Source organism: Solanum lycopersicum, chromosome 4 (genome assembly GCF_036512215.1).
Source record: "Solanum lycopersicum chromosome 4, SLM_r2.1".
In the NCBI taxonomy this organism is placed as follows: domain Eukaryota; kingdom Viridiplantae; phylum Streptophyta; class Magnoliopsida; order Solanales; family Solanaceae; genus Solanum; species Solanum lycopersicum.
In genome coordinates this window covers 56,909,050-56,929,126 of record NC_090803.1, presented here as the reverse complement: position 1 = coordinate 56,929,126, position 20,077 = coordinate 56,909,050, and the positions used below count along the sequence as shown (strand labels likewise).

At 33.9% G+C, this 20,077-nt stretch overlaps 1 protein-coding gene and 1 long non-coding RNA gene across 2 annotated transcripts; both read right to left on the bottom strand.

Annotated features, from left to right (window-relative positions):
- On the bottom strand, positions 1–6,238 carry LOC101267227 (pentatricopeptide repeat-containing protein At1g43980, mitochondrial). The gene is made up of 2 exons (XM_004237702.5): positions 3,515–6,238; positions 1–340 (listed from the first exon to the last, which is right to left on the bottom strand). Exon 1 carries the CDS (start codon positions 6,032–6,034, stop codon positions 4,031–4,033), a length of 2,004 nt encoding a protein of 667 aa, XP_004237750.2. The 5' UTR covers positions 6,035–6,238; the 3' UTR covers positions 1–340; positions 3,515–4,030.
- A 4,776-nt stretch (positions 6,239–11,014) lies between these two features.
- Positions 11,015–15,597, bottom strand: LOC104647116 (uncharacterized). Its single transcript, XR_741221.4, has 3 exons — positions 15,277–15,597; positions 13,060–13,199; positions 11,015–12,970 (listed from the first exon to the last, which is right to left on the bottom strand). It is a non-coding gene; the product is annotated as an uncharacterized lncRNA (long non-coding RNA).
- Between the last annotated feature and the right edge of the window lie 4,480 nt (positions 15,598–20,077).

Here is a 20,077-nt window from a genome sequence, read left to right as displayed (position 1 = left end):
TAGCTCAGATGGTAAATCCCCTTCACTTTCAACATTTAAGGTTGTTAGTTCAAGTCATCAAAGGAGTAAAGGTATGAACTCCCGGAGGAGGGGTAAATCAAAAAATAATAATACAAAAATAAAACTATGAAATTAATGTGTACTAAGATCTCTCACTCGCTCTAGCAAACGAGATAATATACTATACTATCTTTTATTCAACTTAACTAAATAATTCTCGTTCATTAAAAAGATAAGATAACATAAACTGAAAAATATTGCACAATGAAGTTTTGACAAAGGCTCACCTCTTTTCTCAGGATTCATAGATGGAGAACCAAGAACACGGAATTTTCTGTACCTGAGAAAATGAAGTATAAATTTGAAGTTCATCAAGAATGAGACTTTTGTAGGCTTCTAAGTAATAAGAAGAGAAGAAGAGTTTGATCACATAAGAAACCACGCCATAAACAGGCTCATCGTGCTCAACTTCAATTATTTCAGAATAATAATTACTGATGAAAATAAAACTTGATGTAAGGCACATTTCGAGACTGTTTTTCACCAGGTTAAAAATATCTTTTAGCATTATCGGTTTGATCATGCAAAACAATGTCAATCAATCACAGAGAAAATTTCACTTTCAGAAAGAAGATAACTAAACAGGAAGAGCTCTGTAAGGCATTTGTTAGTGTTGTATGATGTGCTGAAAATTTTTTAGCAATTAGCTAGTGTACTATGCTGTATTGCAAACTGTCGAGTGTCTACAGTCTACACACAAGCCAAAACAAACCATTCAATAACTAGACCGAAAGGACAGCATTCTCGTTGTCTCAATATCACAAAGTTGAAGAAGATATGCCTACAAAACACAGGAATGCAGCAAGAACTACCAGAATTAAATAACTTTTACAAGGAAAGAAACACCCTAAATTTGAAAAAACGCTTGTCAAGAATCTTTTCTGGTCAATAGGAGAATCTCTACATTAATACTTCCCGTTTAAAACTGATTCAGTCATTTTTAGTTTCCCTGTTTTATATTCTAGTCACCTTCCAGTCATAAAAATCCTTCTTTTAATTGAAGACACAGATGTTTATTTCCATTTTTGAGGTCATTACAGGTCTCAGATTTAGTTCCCTGTCAATTGATGCATTTTGGTATCTCTATGTTTCTTTCTTGCACTATACACAGTGATATCAACCAAAGGCTAAGGTTGTATGCAGTTCCAGTCCTTGATTTATGCCCTTGTCCTCAATTTCATACAACATGAATCAGCTGAAGTTCAACTAAATTGATGCTATCTTCATTAACCATATTCAATGGAAAACTTTCATGTTTTTTGGAATGGTAGTGCTTGCAGATATTTGAGTATCTGGAGGGGGATATAGCATAAGCAGACATGTTTTTCCCAATAGTCGTCCTTGTTTGAGATGGAGGCCTTTAGAAGGCTCATAGACTGGTGGCAGAGGCTATATTGAGGGATTGAAGCAGTGAAAGAAATAGGAAGAAGAATGGCAATACCACATCTACTGGTTACCAATGATACTTGACATCTACTTCTCGCTGATGATAGTAAGAGGATGAATACTTTATACAAACAATTTTTTAAAAAAAGACAATAAGAGGAAGAATGGCTATATCACATCTTTTATTTGTTTGTTGATGATACATTAGTTTTTTAAAAGCTCTGTTTTATGTAATTATCTTTTGATAAGCCACAGGTGGACAGTCGATATTTCTTTAGGATATTTATTTGGTTTGAAGCAGCTACAGGACTTTGCATCAATTTATGGAAGTTTGAGTAGGTACTAGTGGCGAGGTGCTCAATATTTCTAAATTGGAAAGTATATATGGAAGTAAGGTGACAACACTATCACCGAGATAATTGGGTTTGCCACTAGGGGAAAATTTAAGGACAAGGGACTAGAGGAATTGGTAGCAGAGAATTTGAGCAAAAACTTAAAACACAATGGAAAAGAAGGTAGTTATCTAAGGGTGGGTAAATCACGTAATCTCATATTCTCTCCATTCCAATTTATGGCGGTGTTTGACTCCGTACTGAGTTTAAGACAGAAAGGAAGACTTTTGGAACTTGTGTTCTAAAACAAACTATTGATATTTGTGCGGCTATAAATAATCTCATCAAGGGTAAGGTAGGAAGTTTCAAGTTAAATTGTTTCTAAATAAGGAAGTATGACATTCTTTTTAGGATATACTAAAAACGAAAGCATGACATATAAATTAAGATGGAGTATCCCACATACTACATGTTTTGACGAGAGATCACACATGGGAAGGAAAGGAAGGGGAATAGAAGCAAAAACTGTTAGATTATTAGAAGATGAAACTTCAAATGGCAGAAGGGATGAAGGATACGCAGAATCCATGTTTTTAGTGACATAAACGGGAAGTGGCTGTGGAGATCCGCCCAAGAGGAAAATACATTACGAAAAAATAAATTCACAGATAATTCATGGTTCTCGGGTGAAAAAATAACCATGCATGGGGCGAGTGTAACGACGGGGACTATGAATGGAATGTTACACATACTGGGTATGCAGTGGGTAATGCTGTAAGAGTGCTGCACAATTCATTGAAAGAAGTCTGAAAAAAAAACACTATCATAAAGGAGACGTTCGCATGGGCTTAGTAATTGAGAAATGATATGGGTGCTACAGTGGAGAACACTTGAGACAGGATAATAAGGGAGTCAGATCGGATAGTGTTCTCCGAAGAGATATTCCGATCATCATTGAGAAGGAAAATATGAAAGGAGGATTAGATGGTGTGAAGGCGAAATATACAAAATCACACTGCAGGGAGCTAACTGAGGATGAGGGTAAATATGTGGTGTGAAGAATGTTTGGGGTGGTAAAGCAACATGGAAAGTATTTTGTTTTCACATATGTGCTGTAAAGGAGCAATATTGACAATTTGACAATCTTATAAATGGAAGGAGAAATGTATTGAGTTGGTGTTGTTTGTACAAAGAAAGTGGGAAGAGCACTGACTATATTTTGTTCCATATCATTCAATGTTGGAAGGGCTTCACCAAGTATAGTTGAGGAGGCAATTACGAGTTGGAAGCTGTGCGGAATTGAAAAAGAACGAAGGGCTATATGGAGAACTACACAGCTCTATATGTTCTTTGGATAGTGTAGAAGGAAAGAGAATTGGTCCATCATGCTGAAAGAAATAAAAGTAACTTAATTTTTGTTTCATTTAGTCTTTTGGTGTAAATCAAAGATCCAACTTGCATAGATGATTGGGATAACTTGTTAGTCAAGACTCAAGTGTGATTGATCCAGTCATTCTCATTGAATATATTCTTAAAATCAACTTCCTGTGAATTTAATGAAAAGTTCTGATCTATCAACAACAACAACATACCCAGTGAAATCACACAAAAGTTCTGATCTATCAAGAATGATTATCATAAAAGCAACAATGAGAAAGAAGGCAAACTAACATATAAAGTAAATACTCAATACATGAGAGCTTCACAGGTTACGGAGAGATAAGATTCTACATTACCTTTTAATCTTCCCGTCTCACTCAGCATCTCTCAGCCTTCAAACTCTATGATGAGGCATCCAAGACATGGAGATGTTATATGAGTGATATCTGCTACGGACAATCATTGTTCCCTAGAGATGTTTGTGGCTTGATTAAGGTGTATAAAACTACTACTCAAGCTGAAAGAATTATCTCATATTGATGGAGTTAATGCCTCTCTAAAGGCCAAACTACAAACTATAGGTTTTTGTTAGATGCAACATTCTGAGTTCTATGGAATTGCTCGAATTCTGCATCCTGTAACAAGGCGAGTATCCTTTTACCCTTACTGGTTCTCCATCATATGCATGTGGAAATTTTGAACTTTGGAAAAACTTTTATCCCTTTTGATGCAATAAGCAGATTCAGACCTTGAAAGTCACTTAAAGCAAATCCACATTAATAGCAAAAACAAAGTTGGGCTTTGCCCATTGTATAATCAATCTTAAATTTTGCTTTTCTATCTGTGCACTAAACTCATCTGTTTAGCAGCTATTACTCCCAGTTGATTGATTGGCATAAACTTTTATCCCATGTATCCTCTGTCAATAGCCTCAACGTTGAATAAATGCCGATGTCCTTACTACCACAACTAAGAATTTGGTTTGCTTGGAACATGATTACACTGCTGCGTACACTAATCCAACTGTAACTAGCTACTTTGTTTTCTATTCTCTCTTTCATCTCCTTCCTGACCCGAACAAGGCTCTCCCATCTTCCCCTGGACTCGTACACTTGCGCTAGCACCAAATACGGCAGAGATGATTCGGGTGCTAACTCCATTATCTTCCCTGCAACCTTTTCAGTTGCTTTTAAGTCCCCATAAATATCACAAGCAAGAAGTATTGATTCCCACATTTCACTGTTGGGCTCATGAGGCATATTTTGTAATATATCACCGGCTTCTTTAAGTTTACCAGCCCTGGCCATCATGCCCACAACACAAGTGTAGTGCTCAATGCCAGGTGTAATTCCATATTCCTCTTCCATTGAAGAAAATATAGATATACCTTCATCGAAAAATCCACCATAACTGCAAGCTAACAGAACCGCAGTCAATGTTATTCGATCTGGTTGACCACCTAGTTCAAGTAGTTCATAATAAAGGCTGAGTGATTTGGTAGGTTCACCATTGATCGCCAGCCCAAAGATTATGGTGTTCCACGATATTAAATCTCTTGTTAGTAGGTCATTGAAAGTATTTGTGGCAGAATCAATCAATCCATATTTACAGTACATATCTACAAGTGAAGTGGAAACAACAGGATCTGAGACAAAGCCTAACTTGATGACCAATGAATGAGCTTGAATCCCCAGATCCACAGGGAAGGTTGTAGTACAGCTAAGAATGCAGCTGAGCGTAAACTCAGTAGGTCTAATATTTTTCCTCAAAGTTAATACAAATAGCCGCAAGGCGTTTTCTTCGAAATTGTTCAGTGTATAGCTCGAAATCATTGAATTGCACAGAGCTATATCCCAACTATTTGAATACTTGAATATACGAGCTGAATCCTCAATACTGTTGCAGGTAGAAAACAAGTCAATTGCCGCACTTGAAACAATCGTGTTGCGCAAAAATCCCATCTTTATGCAAAGACATAATATTTGCTTACCCTTCTCCAAACTGCGCAAGTTAGAACAGCCAATAAGCACTGATGACATTGTGAACTCATCCGGTGAATATCTGCAAGCTCTCATCAAAGAAAAATAAGACAGAGCTGTATCTTCATACCCTGATTTACAACAGCTCGAAATCAATGAGTTCCATGAAATAACGTCCACTGTCTCCATGGCTAAAAACACGGCAGTAGCATAGTCTACTAACCCAAGCTTTCCATACATATCAATCAGTGAATTCCCAACCACCACGTTAGACAAATCCACACCATTCCTTAGCATATTTCCATGTATCTCCTTGCCATGGAAAGCAAACTCTACATATGAAACCAATATCGAGTAAGTATATCCACTAGGCGTAATACCATACTTTTGCATTTCCAGGAAAACACCCAAAGCATTCTCAAACAACCCATACCCCGAAATCATGGAATTCCAACTCACAACATCTCTGTCAGGCATTTCATCGAACAATCGTCGTGCAGAATGCACATCACCTGACTGAACCAGCACCTTCAACCATATATTCCAGGACACAACATTCTTGTATGGTATTTCATCAAAGACTTTAAAAGCATCAATTTTTGTACCAAACTTGCTATACAAATCAAGATAACAATTACCCAAAAAAGTATTCTTGTTGAAACCAAGTTTAATCAATTTCCCATGAAGTATTTGCAAAGAAGTGAATGAGAAGCAGTGGGTTACGAGACGAGAATAGAATGAAAGTGAATGTGTGTGGTATTTGTAAACTCTTTGTACAAAAGGGTACATACAGCTCCTAAAATAGATGGAAACAACTACTGAACAAGAAGACAAAGGCCAGGTATGTACTACTAATCTTACTATATAGTAGTAAAGACTCGTCTCAAGTATTATCATGTGAACCTATAAGAGGAGAAGGAATGATAAACGTTATAGCCTTAAAATTAGGCATGACAAAAGGTTACGATAGAGTGCGATGGATATATGTTCAATCTTATAACTTTTGAAAATGAGTTTCCGTAAAGCTACATTACGGAATGTATCACAACACCTACTTGCAAGTTTAATATAAATGGTGAACTTGTTGGGGTTGTACAACCTAGTAGAGGACTAAGACAAGGTGACCCTTTATCCTCATATTTGTTCATATTATGTGCTGAAGGACTTTCCAAGCTGAGGAGCTAGGATGGTTGCGTGGAATAAGCCTATTATGTGCGGACGAGATTTATTGCAACAAGGAATCCGATGGAGCGTAGGAACATTAAGGTTTGGAGTAATCCTTGGATTCCTAAATTGATCGGTCTCAAACCCCTACAAGGACATACACAAATAAATCCACAGTTGAGGGTAAGAGACCTTATAGATCAATGCCATCATATATGGAATATCCAAGATCTCCACGTGATGACCCTTCATGTCATTTTTGCCTTAATGTCTCCTTTCTATCGTTCAGAGTATTTCTATAACAAACTCATGTCATTTATGACTTGCTGACACTGATAGTTCGATCACCTGGTTGTTCGTTTGGATTTTGTGCAGCTTTTCGTGTTTTAGAGGCCTTAAAGCTTGATAATTAATTTTTAAACGACCTCAAAATGGAATTCTGAGAGTTCTATCAGCTTCAGAATAAACCAATTAGGTTAGTAGCATGGTCGACACAAGTATCAAGGCCTTTGGTGCGAGTTTGAACAATTAGGCGTTTTAGCCTTTGAAATTTGGCCTAAGGTTAACTTTGGTCAACATTCTTTGAAAACTTGCTCTTAAGAAAACTTTGCCAGTGCGCTTAGCTTCGAAATGTCGAGTTTGGTCTATAACAACCTTTCATTTGACTCTCGAGGTCTCCAGACTCATTCCGAGCCCCTCAGTTGAATTTTGATTAAAAATGGCTTTTGAAAGTAGTTTTTTTTAAAAAAAATCAAGATAACCTCTGATGGAAGTTCTGACTACGCCATTGAATTCAGAACACTTAATTTAGTGGGGTAGCATAGTTTGTTTGTGCGCATGGGATTCCGAACGAACTTCGAGCACCTCGTCGGAGACCTTAAAAAGATAGTAAAAACTGAAATTTGGTGAAGCCATTTCAGCGACCAGAGTTTGGGCTTTCATTGACCAGAATTTTGGGTTTTTTGCGACCAGTTTCGCCTTTTATAAGCCCCAACCCAACTTTCAACCCTCTTTTTTTAGAAGTGCGATATCTTGAGCTATAGATCTCCAATTTGGGCAATTCTATAGGGCTAGGTATTGAGATTTTTTTAGGACAACACGTTGGTGAGCTCGGAAGCTGCATTGGGACCTTCGTTTGAGGTAAATTCTTATTTTCACATGCTGTCATGGATACTTTGTGAACCCAATTTGTGGGATATTTTGGGACTTGATTTCTCCCTCATTCTAAGTCCAAATTCGATGATTCCAGTGGATATTTAAGTGTTTTCTTTAGGAGAACATCGTAGTTTTGTCGGAATTCCCTGTGTACCATTTCTAGTTCTTAGAAAAAATTCGGGTTTTGGTGGTATGTTGATATTGTTTTGTTTCCGAGCTGCGAATTGTGTCCCATTTTGGAAAACAAGTTCGGGGAGCTATTAAAAACCTATTTTTGGGGTTAATTCTAGAATTTTCAGCGTGGGTCCTACTTTCACCGTTTTGAACTCAAAATTGGTATGTCTCTGTTTCTTGCGATTTTAGTGTCTAAGCGATCGTTATAACACTGTGACTCTAATTTTGATAGCATAGCAGCATTTTGAGGCCGTTCGAAAAGGGAAAGCTCTGGAGAAGCACTTTTTCTAGTGCGCCCATGATCGCCTACAGGTAGGCTACGACTTTCCTTTCTTAGATTGAGCTCAAGCATGTGAATGCATGTAAATTAGTTGGGATTTGAGTTGGGTAGTTATTGAATCATGCATAGGTGTTTAGAAATCATGTTTTCAGCCTATTTCAGGAATTATCAGGTAACTATGAGCATGCTTTGTGTTATTAATTAACCCTTGCTATGTGGAGTACTTGTATGCTTGATTACTGTTTATTTGAATCATGTTGTCCCTTAGTATAAGTTTGACTAGGGATTGCCTTAGAAATGCATGATTTAGAATTGGTAGAACTTAATTTTTCCCCGACGTCGCCCGACCGGCTTAGATCCTTGTAGACTAGTGTAGCAGAGATGTCCTTACTTCTTCGATGTTACGACTTCAAAGTTACACCGGCGACACTGAGTGCCGCTCCACAATGCGAAGTTGGTTTTTGATTCGGTTCCAAGAATTTACATTGTTTGGCTAAGTGTGGATGGCGTTTCACGGGAATTTGTGATTATGGATCGATACAGACTCTTCAAGCAACTATATTGACACTTTGTCGAGCATCCGGATTCAAGGTCCGGCCTTAATCTCATTGATAATTTTAGAGGAGCATTCGGTTCAAGGTCCGTCCTCGATCACCCGTATACTGATATAGAGCAACTGGTTAGAGGTCCGACCTCCGTTATTTGATAATTGTGATTGGATACTTGGCTACTTCTGGTGAACGTCAGTGCGAGGTCCGGCCTCCATACTATCAGATTCTACTGATTGGGGTTGACGTTCTTGTTCGATGTTCTCCCGTCTTAGGTTCTCATATGTAGTTCTCTTTATTATAATTATTTTGTATACACATTGAGCTTATGGGGGCCCGTTCAGATTTTATTTAAACTTGTGCACGAGTGTACCTTCTAGGCTTATGGGGGCCTATTTAAGTGTAGTTAGCTTATAGATTACTTTGGTTAATTCTTTCTACACTCATGTGCATTCCATTATTATTTATACTTCCGTCTTGACCTCTGTTTCTGTTATTCCTTCTTTTCATATTGCTTTTACTTTTCAAGTTCAGTCGGCCTATGCAACCTACTGGGTACCTGTTGTTTGGTACTTAGAGGCAGGCATAAAAACCGAAAAACCGAACCGAAATTTTTCAGAATTTCGGTTTCGGTATTTCAGTTTTCAGTTCGGTATTCGGTTTAATTTTTTGTATTTTCGGTATTTCGATTCGATTTTCGGTACATATTACTTTGGAATTCGGTATTTCGGTTTATACCGAAATATTATATTATAATTTATAAATTATATTATATTTAATAATTATTAATATTAAATAATTTTTAAAAAAAAATAAGAAACCCTAAGTTGAAATATCAAAGCCCATTAACTTGAAATATCAAAGCCCATTAAGTTGAAAAATCAAACAAAAAATTGAAAAAATTGTTAAGTTTAAAATTTTAAAAAGCCCACTAAACAGGCCCATTAAAAAACCGAAATAAAAAACCGAACCGAATTAATAAAAACCGAACCGAATTAACAAAAACCGAACCGAACCGAAATATTTTGGTTCGGTATTCGGTACGCAATTTACAAAAACCGAAAACCGAAAAAACCGAAAAAAAACCGAACCGAATCGAAATACCAAATGCCCACCCCTATTGGTACTCATGCTACGCTCTGCATCTATTTTCGTGATGCAGGCCCGAGTATCAGTAGCCATCATTGATCGAGTTTGGATCAGTCTGATCCAGAGACGGGGGTGAGCACACTACGTTTTGTATTATTATAATCTCCATCTGTATATATATAGACTTGTTTTTTACCTTTCGAGACAGTACAATTTTTGTGGTCCACTTTTGGGACTTGTACTCGTTTTGTTGGTAGCTTTGTACTAGTGAATTCTAGGTTATGGGAGGGATCTTTATTTGTACATATGTTTTGGTCTGCTTCTGTTTATTTATATTGTTATCTTAAATTTTGCCTACTCTTGTTTAGTTTCTACTCTCATACCCATTACTTGTTGTTTCGGCTTGGCTTACCTACTGGTGGGTTATATTAGGTGCCATCATGACTCGAGAAATCGGATTGTGACACTCCATCACCACTTATGCCCTAATGATATCAACTATATTTTGTATATCCCAATATCTAGTACCGGAAATTCTGATAAAATTATCTGCATTATATAAATTCTGGAAAGTACGAGGTAAGATCTGGTTATCAACTAGCAAAAAGCCTAGCTAATAACACTGACCATGGAACTGAAAAACCTCAAACCAGTGGCCAATCTTTCGGAAAATATTTTTGGACTTTCTTGTGGTCACTTAAAATAAAAAACAGATACAAACAATTCCTCAGAAAATGCATTCTTTGTGCAAATATTTCTAAGAGATTGCATCAACATTGTGATGTTTGTAGGCTTAGAATCTGAAACAGTGGGTCATATGTTTTTTAGTTGCCCAAAAGCACAACTAGTATCAGTATGGAAGTTGGCCCCATTAACTGACCTAATTTAGAAAATATTATGAATTTTTCAATATGATGGAATGGCTTATTTCGTAATACATGTCAATATCCAGAGTCCATTGAACTACAAAGATTAAGTGTCTTTCTTTTATGGCAAATGTGAAAAGCGGGAAGTTCATTATGCTTTAATGGTCGTACATATGAACCTAATGACGTTGTTAATAAACCTTTGTTTGATTTACATGAATCTGACGATGTTGTGAATAATTCAGCAGTTGTGAATCCTATATCAAACAAGATTTATGATGTAACATTACTTTGGCCCGAGATGGGGTTGTTGTTTTCATGATCCATGGCTACAACGGGAGAAGGAAAAAGCAAGCATCAGAATGGCGGCTATAGATAGCTGTGGACATTTGCTTCATGCCTTTGGTACCCCTATTCAATTTGTAGGGAAGGCCATAGCTGTTGAAACACTAGCAATTCTGGAAGCTATGAAAAGAGCACTACAAAAGAGTTGGTCAAAGGCACACATACTATCAAATGCAAAGAATGTCATACAAATTAAATATTGCAAAAGAAGTTGACAACATGTCATTTGCGAGGATGTCTGGCTATTGATGAAATCTTTTGAAGAAATCGAGATTATATATAAATCTAGCGAAAATTAAATTAGTTTGATGAATTATTTTTCTAGTGAATTAACTTTTGTGGCCAATAGGTTACATGGAATATTTTGTATCAATTTCAATAGTTTAAGAGTATTTTGGTCCGAAATGAGATGGTATGTTTTCCTCTGGTCAGCTACACTCTGAAAAGCCTCAAGTCAGCTTATCCTAATCCAATATCACATTTTCACCCATCTGTTTGAGTAGTCATGTAACCTGGCTCGATGGATAGCCACATACAACGGCTCTTTCACACACACTATGAAATTAGTAGCATTCGTGTAGATGGCAACGATGCCTTGGCAACTTATAGTGCTATTCATGCAGCTCGCAATATGGCAATTTAGGAACAAATGCCAATATTAGTAGAGGTAAAAACTCATCTCAGAGTTCAGTTTACAATACAATGTTGCAAAAACTGGACTGAATGTTGAAATTGTTAAACATAAAGCACTCTTAAAACTGCTAGACTTGACATTCTTTTAGGCCATGACATATAGAGTAGCTCACCACTCAACATCTAATGATTCAACCAAGTATCGACCTGTTGAGGAAATTGTGTTGTTCATCTTGTATTCCAAACATACTTAGAACAAAACTTTGAACATCTTTGTAAGAAAACAAAGTTTAAGAACATTTTCACAACTAGAAAATTAAAACTAGTAGTGAAACTAGAATCAGAATCAGATTTTAAAAAAATATATATATACGAAATATTTTTCTTAAAGAGGAATTGTTGTTAATATGTGTCTAAAGAATCTTACTGATTCCAACAAACTTTGCAGAAACACGAAGTTACAAAGTTTAATGAACCAGTGAAGAACAGAAGAATAGAAGAACTGAAATTAATTCACAAATCTAAAATTTGTAAAACACGTACCAGAATCTGAAAAATTTTAATAGGAAAAAGATCAAGTCCACTGAATTCACAGTCTCCCCTTAAGGAAATTATTCCCCTCTAGTATCCGAGGTTTGATTTGGAATATGACCTCCCAGGGTAAAATGATCTCAATCACCAGAGTATAGATACCAAAAACTCCGGTGTCAGCGAACCACTCAACGGCAGTAAAGTACACTTAGAATACTAAATTTAGTAGTTGAAGAAGAAGTCCATTAATTCTCTATTAAAATGAGAGGAAATCCCTAAATTTATAGAAGACAAAGGGTGGTGCGAAAAGGTTCTTATTGTGCCTTACCGGAAAAGTCACAATCTTTCAGAATGGTCGTCACCTTTCATAAAAGTCACAACTTTCCATAAAAGTCACAACTTTTCATAAAAATTGCAACTTTTCATGAAAGTCACCACTTTTCATCAAAGTCGCAACATTTCATAAAAGTCACAACTCTTCATAAAAGTCGCAACTCTTCATTTTCCATTCACACCTTTTTTAAAATCCAACAAATTGAATACTGGAAAACAGCACAAAGTCCAATATCAGATGTTGTTCTGCCAATATTGAACCTGTTTTCTGATGTCTCTGCGAAGTTCGGATTCATTTTTATCATTCCACCAGCCATTTCCTTGAAATATATTTGCTGAATTTTGATATTGTTTCCAGTTTTTTATTTTCTCAACGGGTCGATACTTGGTTGAATCATCAGATGTTCAGTGGTGAGCTACTCTCTATGTCATGGCCTAAAAGAATGTCAAGTCTAGCAGTTTTAAGAGTGATTTATGTTTAACAATTTCAACATTCAGTACTCCAGATTTTGCAACATTGTGTTGTAAACTTGAACACTGATATGAGTTTTTACCTCTACTTTTGTTCCTTAATTGCCATTTTGCGAGCTGCACGAATAGCACTATAAGTTGCCAAGGCATCGTTGCCATCTAAACGAATGCTTCTACCATCTCCAAAGGAAGTAACTGCGCAAGCCTTTTTTTTTCATTTTGAGGGAATAAGCAACGCCACGGCCTGAGGAAAATGGAATTCGGAGCAGAAAATTGTTTAGATGGAATATCCTGAATCTTTAGGGGAAATGCCATAAACTTTGAGATTCTTACGCTATTGGCTAAGAAACGGTTAAGTAATTGAGCTCATTCGAACCATGGTGGCAGGGCATTTGCCTTCCTTTCCCATAATCAAACAATTGATTGGCAACCTGTAAGCGCGCAATAATATGACTCCTACTTAATTCCCTGTACTGCAATGTACAACAACATGTTGAAATACATCATTTCACGGTTGTTGGATCATGAAACTATATTATCAAAATCTAGCAGAACAAACATAAGCAAAAAGACTTTGCGTTCAATGTTTTAATCTGCTAATGCCAAATGTGTTCTACTCGATCATCTCAAAGACAAAACAACTATATATTGAGCGGTTGTTGGTTAGAGTCATGTAATACATATATGGTGTGTTGAATTTGATAAATAGCGACAAAACAAATACTTCTAAAACATGATACTACAAGTCTTGACGCATGATTTGATACCTGAATAAATATAGCTTCTTCTCCAGTAGTAAACATTGTTCTTTCAATGATGAAAGTAAACCAACAAGTGTTATAGACGAAGAATGGAATTGGCTAAGTGGTTTTTTACTACCAATTTTAAGAGTTTGTTTATAATCCCATCATATTATATGAAGTAAAATTCCAATTCTTTTTCCCTAAGTTTTTATTTTTATATTTTCTTGATGCTCTACTCATCAAGAACTAGATGGAATTGAGACACTACAAAAGGAGACTACATTTATACATATAGACTAAAGTAAACTTTTTGAGAAAAAAAAAGAAAAAATCTCATAACCTAAGTGGTCATTCAAGTTTAGGAAATTGTCTTGAAATATCATTTATGTTTCATTTAAGATTAAAATATACTCAACTATCACTATTTTTTTCCAAAACTATTTGTCACTTCAAAAACCTCACTCTCCCCTATATGGCAATTGGCATGCATGACATGTCATTAAAGTCTTTTTTTAATACTAAACTAATTTGTATACCGGATGAGTAATTCTATACCTAAAATGATTAATTATATACCGAATCGATGACAAAAAATGGGATATTTGTTGCAAATTACAAATAAAATAAACTATGATTATAGCATTTGATTTGAATTAATAGTTTGCTATTTCATACAATTTTCCCAAAAAAATATTTATTGAATTTTGTTTGGTAAAAAAATATGAAGGAATTATTTTTTTTAATTTTTATTGGGATAATGCATAAGTACCTCCTCAACCTATGCCCGAAATCTCAGAAACACATTTATACTGTACTAAGGTCCTATTACCCTGAACTTATTTTATTAATAATTTTATACCCCTTTTCGGCCTACGTGGCACTATCTTGTGGGCCCAACGCTGGTTGACTTTTTATTCAAGATAGTGCCACGTAGGCCGAAAAGGGGTAGAAAATTACTTATATAATAAGTTCAGGGGGTAATAGAACCTTAGTATAGTATAAGTGTGTCTCTGGGATTTCAGACATAAGTTGAGGGGGTACTTGTGCATTTTTCCTTTTTTTTATAATCTTCATAAATTTTCATGTAATTTATATATTTGTTTTGTACAGATATAAGTTTGATGAATTAAATAGGTCTATTATTTTTTAAATTATAATTTAATAACATGACATATTAATTGGAATAGAAGGAGACTTTTGAAATATTTAGTATTTATTAGTTTTGGATAACAATAGTAATAAAATTATTCACTTTCTATTTTTTTTTCCATGAAAATGTTATTGTAAACATGAATTTCAAAATACACAATTAATTTTATTGCAATCAGTAGTTAATTGGCATTTAATATTATTGATTCATTAAAAAATATAAGGAAAACAATTAAAAATGTCCTTAACGTATTTCAAATGGTTCAAAAATGTCATCCTTCCGCCTTTTGATTTAAAAATGCCCTCAACGTTTATTTAATGTTTAAAATTGCCTTTTCAAAAGCCGATTGACATGGATTTCTTTACCCATTTCAAAATATATGACCCACTTAGTCTAAAAACCCATTTCAAAAAATTTGACCCAGATCATTTTTTGGATCTTTGTTTCCATTAACTCTAGCTCTCTTCTTTCTTCTCCCTCAATTCATATGTCCTCCATTCTCTAGTTAATTCCACGAAGAAAAAGATGAAAGAAATCAAGATTTGTCAAGTTGATGTTTTTGTACATGGTTGCACTACAAACCTAAACGCCGACACAACATTAAGCAACCACAACATCATAAAGACAAACAAAAAATTCAGTTGCAAGATTGTGTACCTTCTTAATTTTGATGTTCAGCCTATCATCAGTTCCGATTGCAAGAACGACATTCACAACCTTTGATGACAGAGTTGTAGCAGCAGACTTTTCTTCTCTTCCAAACTTTTTCTCCCTATGCCAGTTCTTTTACCTTATCGATTGCTTACATAATCAATACCAAATTACTCAATAAACATGATGACTAACCATATGCAACCTATTGTTCGATTATAGCCAAAAGGAGCAAGACAAAGAGGAACAAGCAACCAGGAGGAGCAAAAATGGTTTGTGTAAATGGGTTTGAATTTTTATAGCATAGATGGGTCGTATCATTGGGCTGGATTTAAAAAAGATATTTGTCTAATTTAACGAGTCATTATTTGTCATGTCACTTGGCTGTTAAAAAAGGGCAATTTTAAATCTTAAAAAACGTTAAGGGCATTTTTAAAACAAAAGGTGGAAGATGGACATTTTTAAAATATTTAAAATACTTTAAGGACATTTTTAACCCTTTTCCCTAAAATATATAATTAATTAATGTAAGTTAGCATTAATGAGTGATTTGAATATTGATATTTCTTACTGAATGCGTATGTTTATAAGTATTCAAAGTTTATGATATTGTAATACGTTTTTTTAAAAACCTATTCTTCCTAACATAAAACAATAAAAAGTTTAATTATAATAAAAAAATCTAACATATAAAGATTTATTCTTAGTGAACTAATATATCTATATATAACATATTAAAAATATAATTATTATTTTAGATAAATATGTTTAATGAATTAAATTATCTATTAAAAATAGATTTTAATGACATGTCATGTCAACTAGGAGATCAGAGAGTGAGACTTTTGAAGTGTCAAGTATATTTGAAAAAAAAATAATGATAATTGAGTGATATTTAAGTCTTAAATGAAACATATAATGATATTTCAATACAATTCACTAAACTTGGTGACCACTTAGGGAATTGACTCCCTTTTTTGAATCATTGTACAAGTTTTTCCAAAAAAAAAAGGAAATAAAATATTTTTTCAGATTTTAAATTTTAGTGTATATCTTTACTTGTCTACTATATTAAAAATGGAAAATGGCCTAAAATAGCCTCGAAGTATTGAAAATGGTACAAAACTCTCCTCCATCCACCTATTGGGTTCAAAATATCTTTTTCACCCACATATTAGCTCCAAAATACCCTTGTCATTCACCTTTTGAGTTCAAAATTGACCACTTATTATTTCAAATTTAAACTATTTAAATATTTTTTAAAAAATACTTAACGCTCAACTATTGGATATAATTTAATTTATTAATATTACTTATAAACCAACCCACTACCCACCCATTACAATTACGCCCCACCCAATTAACAAACCATTTTTAACATCAAAATCACCCTAAACACTACCAAAGCACGACGAAATTATAGATTCTTGAAAATGACACCAAAATTATTGAGTCCGAATTGAAGCCCCAATTAAATTTAGGTTGAGCCACTTATTTAGGAGGACACTATCAATATGATTTTGTTTCAAGCTTGAATTCGAGATTTATGATTAAAGGTAAAGAAGTAGCACCTCTCGAATTAATTTATGCACTTTTAAATATAATTTTATAAATATTTATTATTTGTTTTAAATATTAAAACTTTAATATATTCTTTTTTAAAAAAGTTATCAATTAAGTAACATCACATAATTGAGGCGAATGAATAATTAAGATGAATATAGTCAAACTTTTAAGTTTGTCGGTAATTTTTATTTAGACACTTGAACTATAATTTTGATTAAGGACTTGATTGTATGATAATGTACTTCTATAGACATTTTCGCCTCAAATTTTTAGAAACATTCATTGTAGTAGCTTTCTTGTTGTGCATTAGTAATGGAGCGGATTTATTAATTAGGTGTGGTTTAATTAGTAATGTGTGGGCAGTAATTAGTTAATAAATTATATTTCGTAAGTTAAATTATAACAAATAGTTGAGTGTCGTGTATTAAAAGAATATTTAAATAGTTTAAATTTGAAACCGTTAAATAAGTGGTCAATTTTGAATGCAAAGATGGATGACAAGTGTATTTCGAAGTCAATAGATGAGTGAAAAGGATATTTTAGAGCCAATAGGTGGACGAAGAATATTAAAACTTAGTGAACAAAACTTGAACGAATTAAAATATGACCCATCATTTTAGCTCACGTTGTTATCCTATCAGTCTAATAATAACTTTTAAACAGAAGTAGGCAAAAATTCATTTATTAATTTTGTTGAAATTATTATTGAATCGTTCATAGAAGGTGTTAGATAGAGCCTATAAACTCATCAAATATTCATTTATATTATATTCTTGGGACCTAACCCATATAAACACATTTATTGCAAGTATTTTAAAAATATACATTATTATTTTTTCTTGGATAAATGCCAAACCTCCTTTCAAACATCTCTAACTGAAACACGTATTGGTGATTAGTGAGTCACTTTTGTCCAAAACGTCTAAAACCAAACTTTCTTGAATTATTATTATTATTATTTTACAATTAGAATAAACTTTTAATTTAGAATCTATTAAAAGTCCTGAGATCAAAGGTTCAAATTCTCTAGTCAAAACTAATACTACTAGGTAACTTCCAATCATCTTCCCATTTTATTGGATGTATAATTTAAAATTAATCAAAGTGTACATAAATTGAACTAAATACTATGATTATAAAAAATAAATATGATTTTTTTGGTAAATTGGGAATTTCAAAAGTTATTTCGATCGATCACATGTTCAAATTCCAAATATCACGTTTTAATAGTAGTTCTTTTTTTCGATATAAAAATTTATGATTCTATCGCTAAAAGAAGTTATCAAAAGTAAATATTAGAAAACGTTACATGATTTTCATCTTCTTCATAGTCGATTATATCTAGTTGTATTAGAGTTTTAGATTGATTTCTTACCTTTTATTTTTTCCTAAAAGAAAAGACAAAACTTACCACAAATATTTTTACTTTTTCTAAAAGGAAAGTACAGTATTCTTCCATACTTGAGTTATTCTTTCTTCGAAAGAAAAGTTTGGAAATCTATAAATTTAAAGATTCCTTTTCTCACAGCATAACACAATAGTATCCACAATGTAATCATTAAAGAGTTTAGTTTTTGGAGAGATTTATTTTATCAATAGTTTTAATATTTTTTCTTTATTTTAGTTTTCATAGGTAGGCCAATTGACCAATCCATATTAATAATATTATGTTTTAATATAACTTTATTTGTCTTCTAATTTATCAATTATATGATTTGTAAAATATAAGTTTCCGCATGACGCACTAACCATTTTCATAACCTACAGGTTGCTCTCCATCTTTACCAGACTGGTAACGTTTCGGCCAAAAATTAGTGGCAGATTCACCAGAAAACTCCCCATTGGCTTTATTAAACATCAACACCGACGACAATAAAAGTTGTAAATGATGATAAGAAACGAACCCTTGTGTTTAGAATAAAATGGTTAAATTTTGTTGATTTTAAAATCAAATTTGTTATTGATAATAATTTTCTTTGAACAAAAATGGTTTAATAGTGCATTTTTAAATTTTATGATTGTCACGATCACGACCGTCGTGATTGGTATTCACACAAACTCTCCGGTGGGAGAACCACTACTACGATCCAAATCAAGTAGCTAAATCAAAACTAAGACATTTAAGTTACAGAAGCAAGTCAAATACTAAGAAAATAAATAGAGTTCCCATAAACTGTAACGAAAGTCTATCAACTAAAACAAAATGTTGAAGAATTAACCTAGAACCTGAAAGTCAATCCACCAAAACATCTAAACAATAAACCAAAGTCTAAAAGGAAAATGAGTATAATTATACCAATATAAAAAGCATAAGTTGGGCATGTGGAGATCGTTCGTGCTGGGGATTATTTGATTTTATGATAGTGCATTGAGATCGTCCTCACAGACACGTGGAGTCGTCCGTGTCGGTATATGGACCTCGCGAGTCCCCTATGGATCATGAACTCTCAATGTATTTCCGAGGAGTATCGTGTATATACGGTTGAGAGAGTACTTGGAATCTGAGGTATATCATTTCATGGTGTCACATTGCATAGCATCTCTTTATATCCTTCATTTTTGTTGATTATAATTTTTATTGGTGGTTGAAAAGTACGTGATATTTGATTTCTTGTACTTGATGGAACTTGACTACTAAATATAATATAGACTTGTATACATAAGGAATTGATTTTCTTACATAAACTTCTGTCACTACTTTTTCATTTTCCGTCAATGAGATATACTGGGTACACGTGATTTCGTAATACTCATACTACAATTGCTGCACTCTTTTGTGGTGCAGATTGAATTTAAATTCGGGCACGTTCTCGGAGCTTGAATATGAGTTTGGATTATCTTGGAGTTGTGGTGCGCTGCTTGGATTATCTTGTGCTTATGAGACTAAATATTGAGGGTGGTATTTCTAATTTCCGCATTTATTTTGAATACTTAGTATGCTAGTATTAGTTAATATTATATTTTCACGTTTAAGTTGGATGGTGAAATTTATTGAGTTGGCTTACTAATCGATTGAAAATATAGGTGCCATCACGACTCGTGATTTTAGGTCGTGACAGTTGCCCAGTCTTATGCAAGTCTGCAATCTCTTTCTCTGATCCTTTTATTTTTTTTGTACTTTAACCTTCATTTTTAATTATTTTCTCTTTGAAATGGCAGCAGAAAAACATTAATTAAAGAAAAAAAATCAAATTGAGTTAAAAATAAATTCGGCGAAACTTCATTTTGCCAAACAAGACTA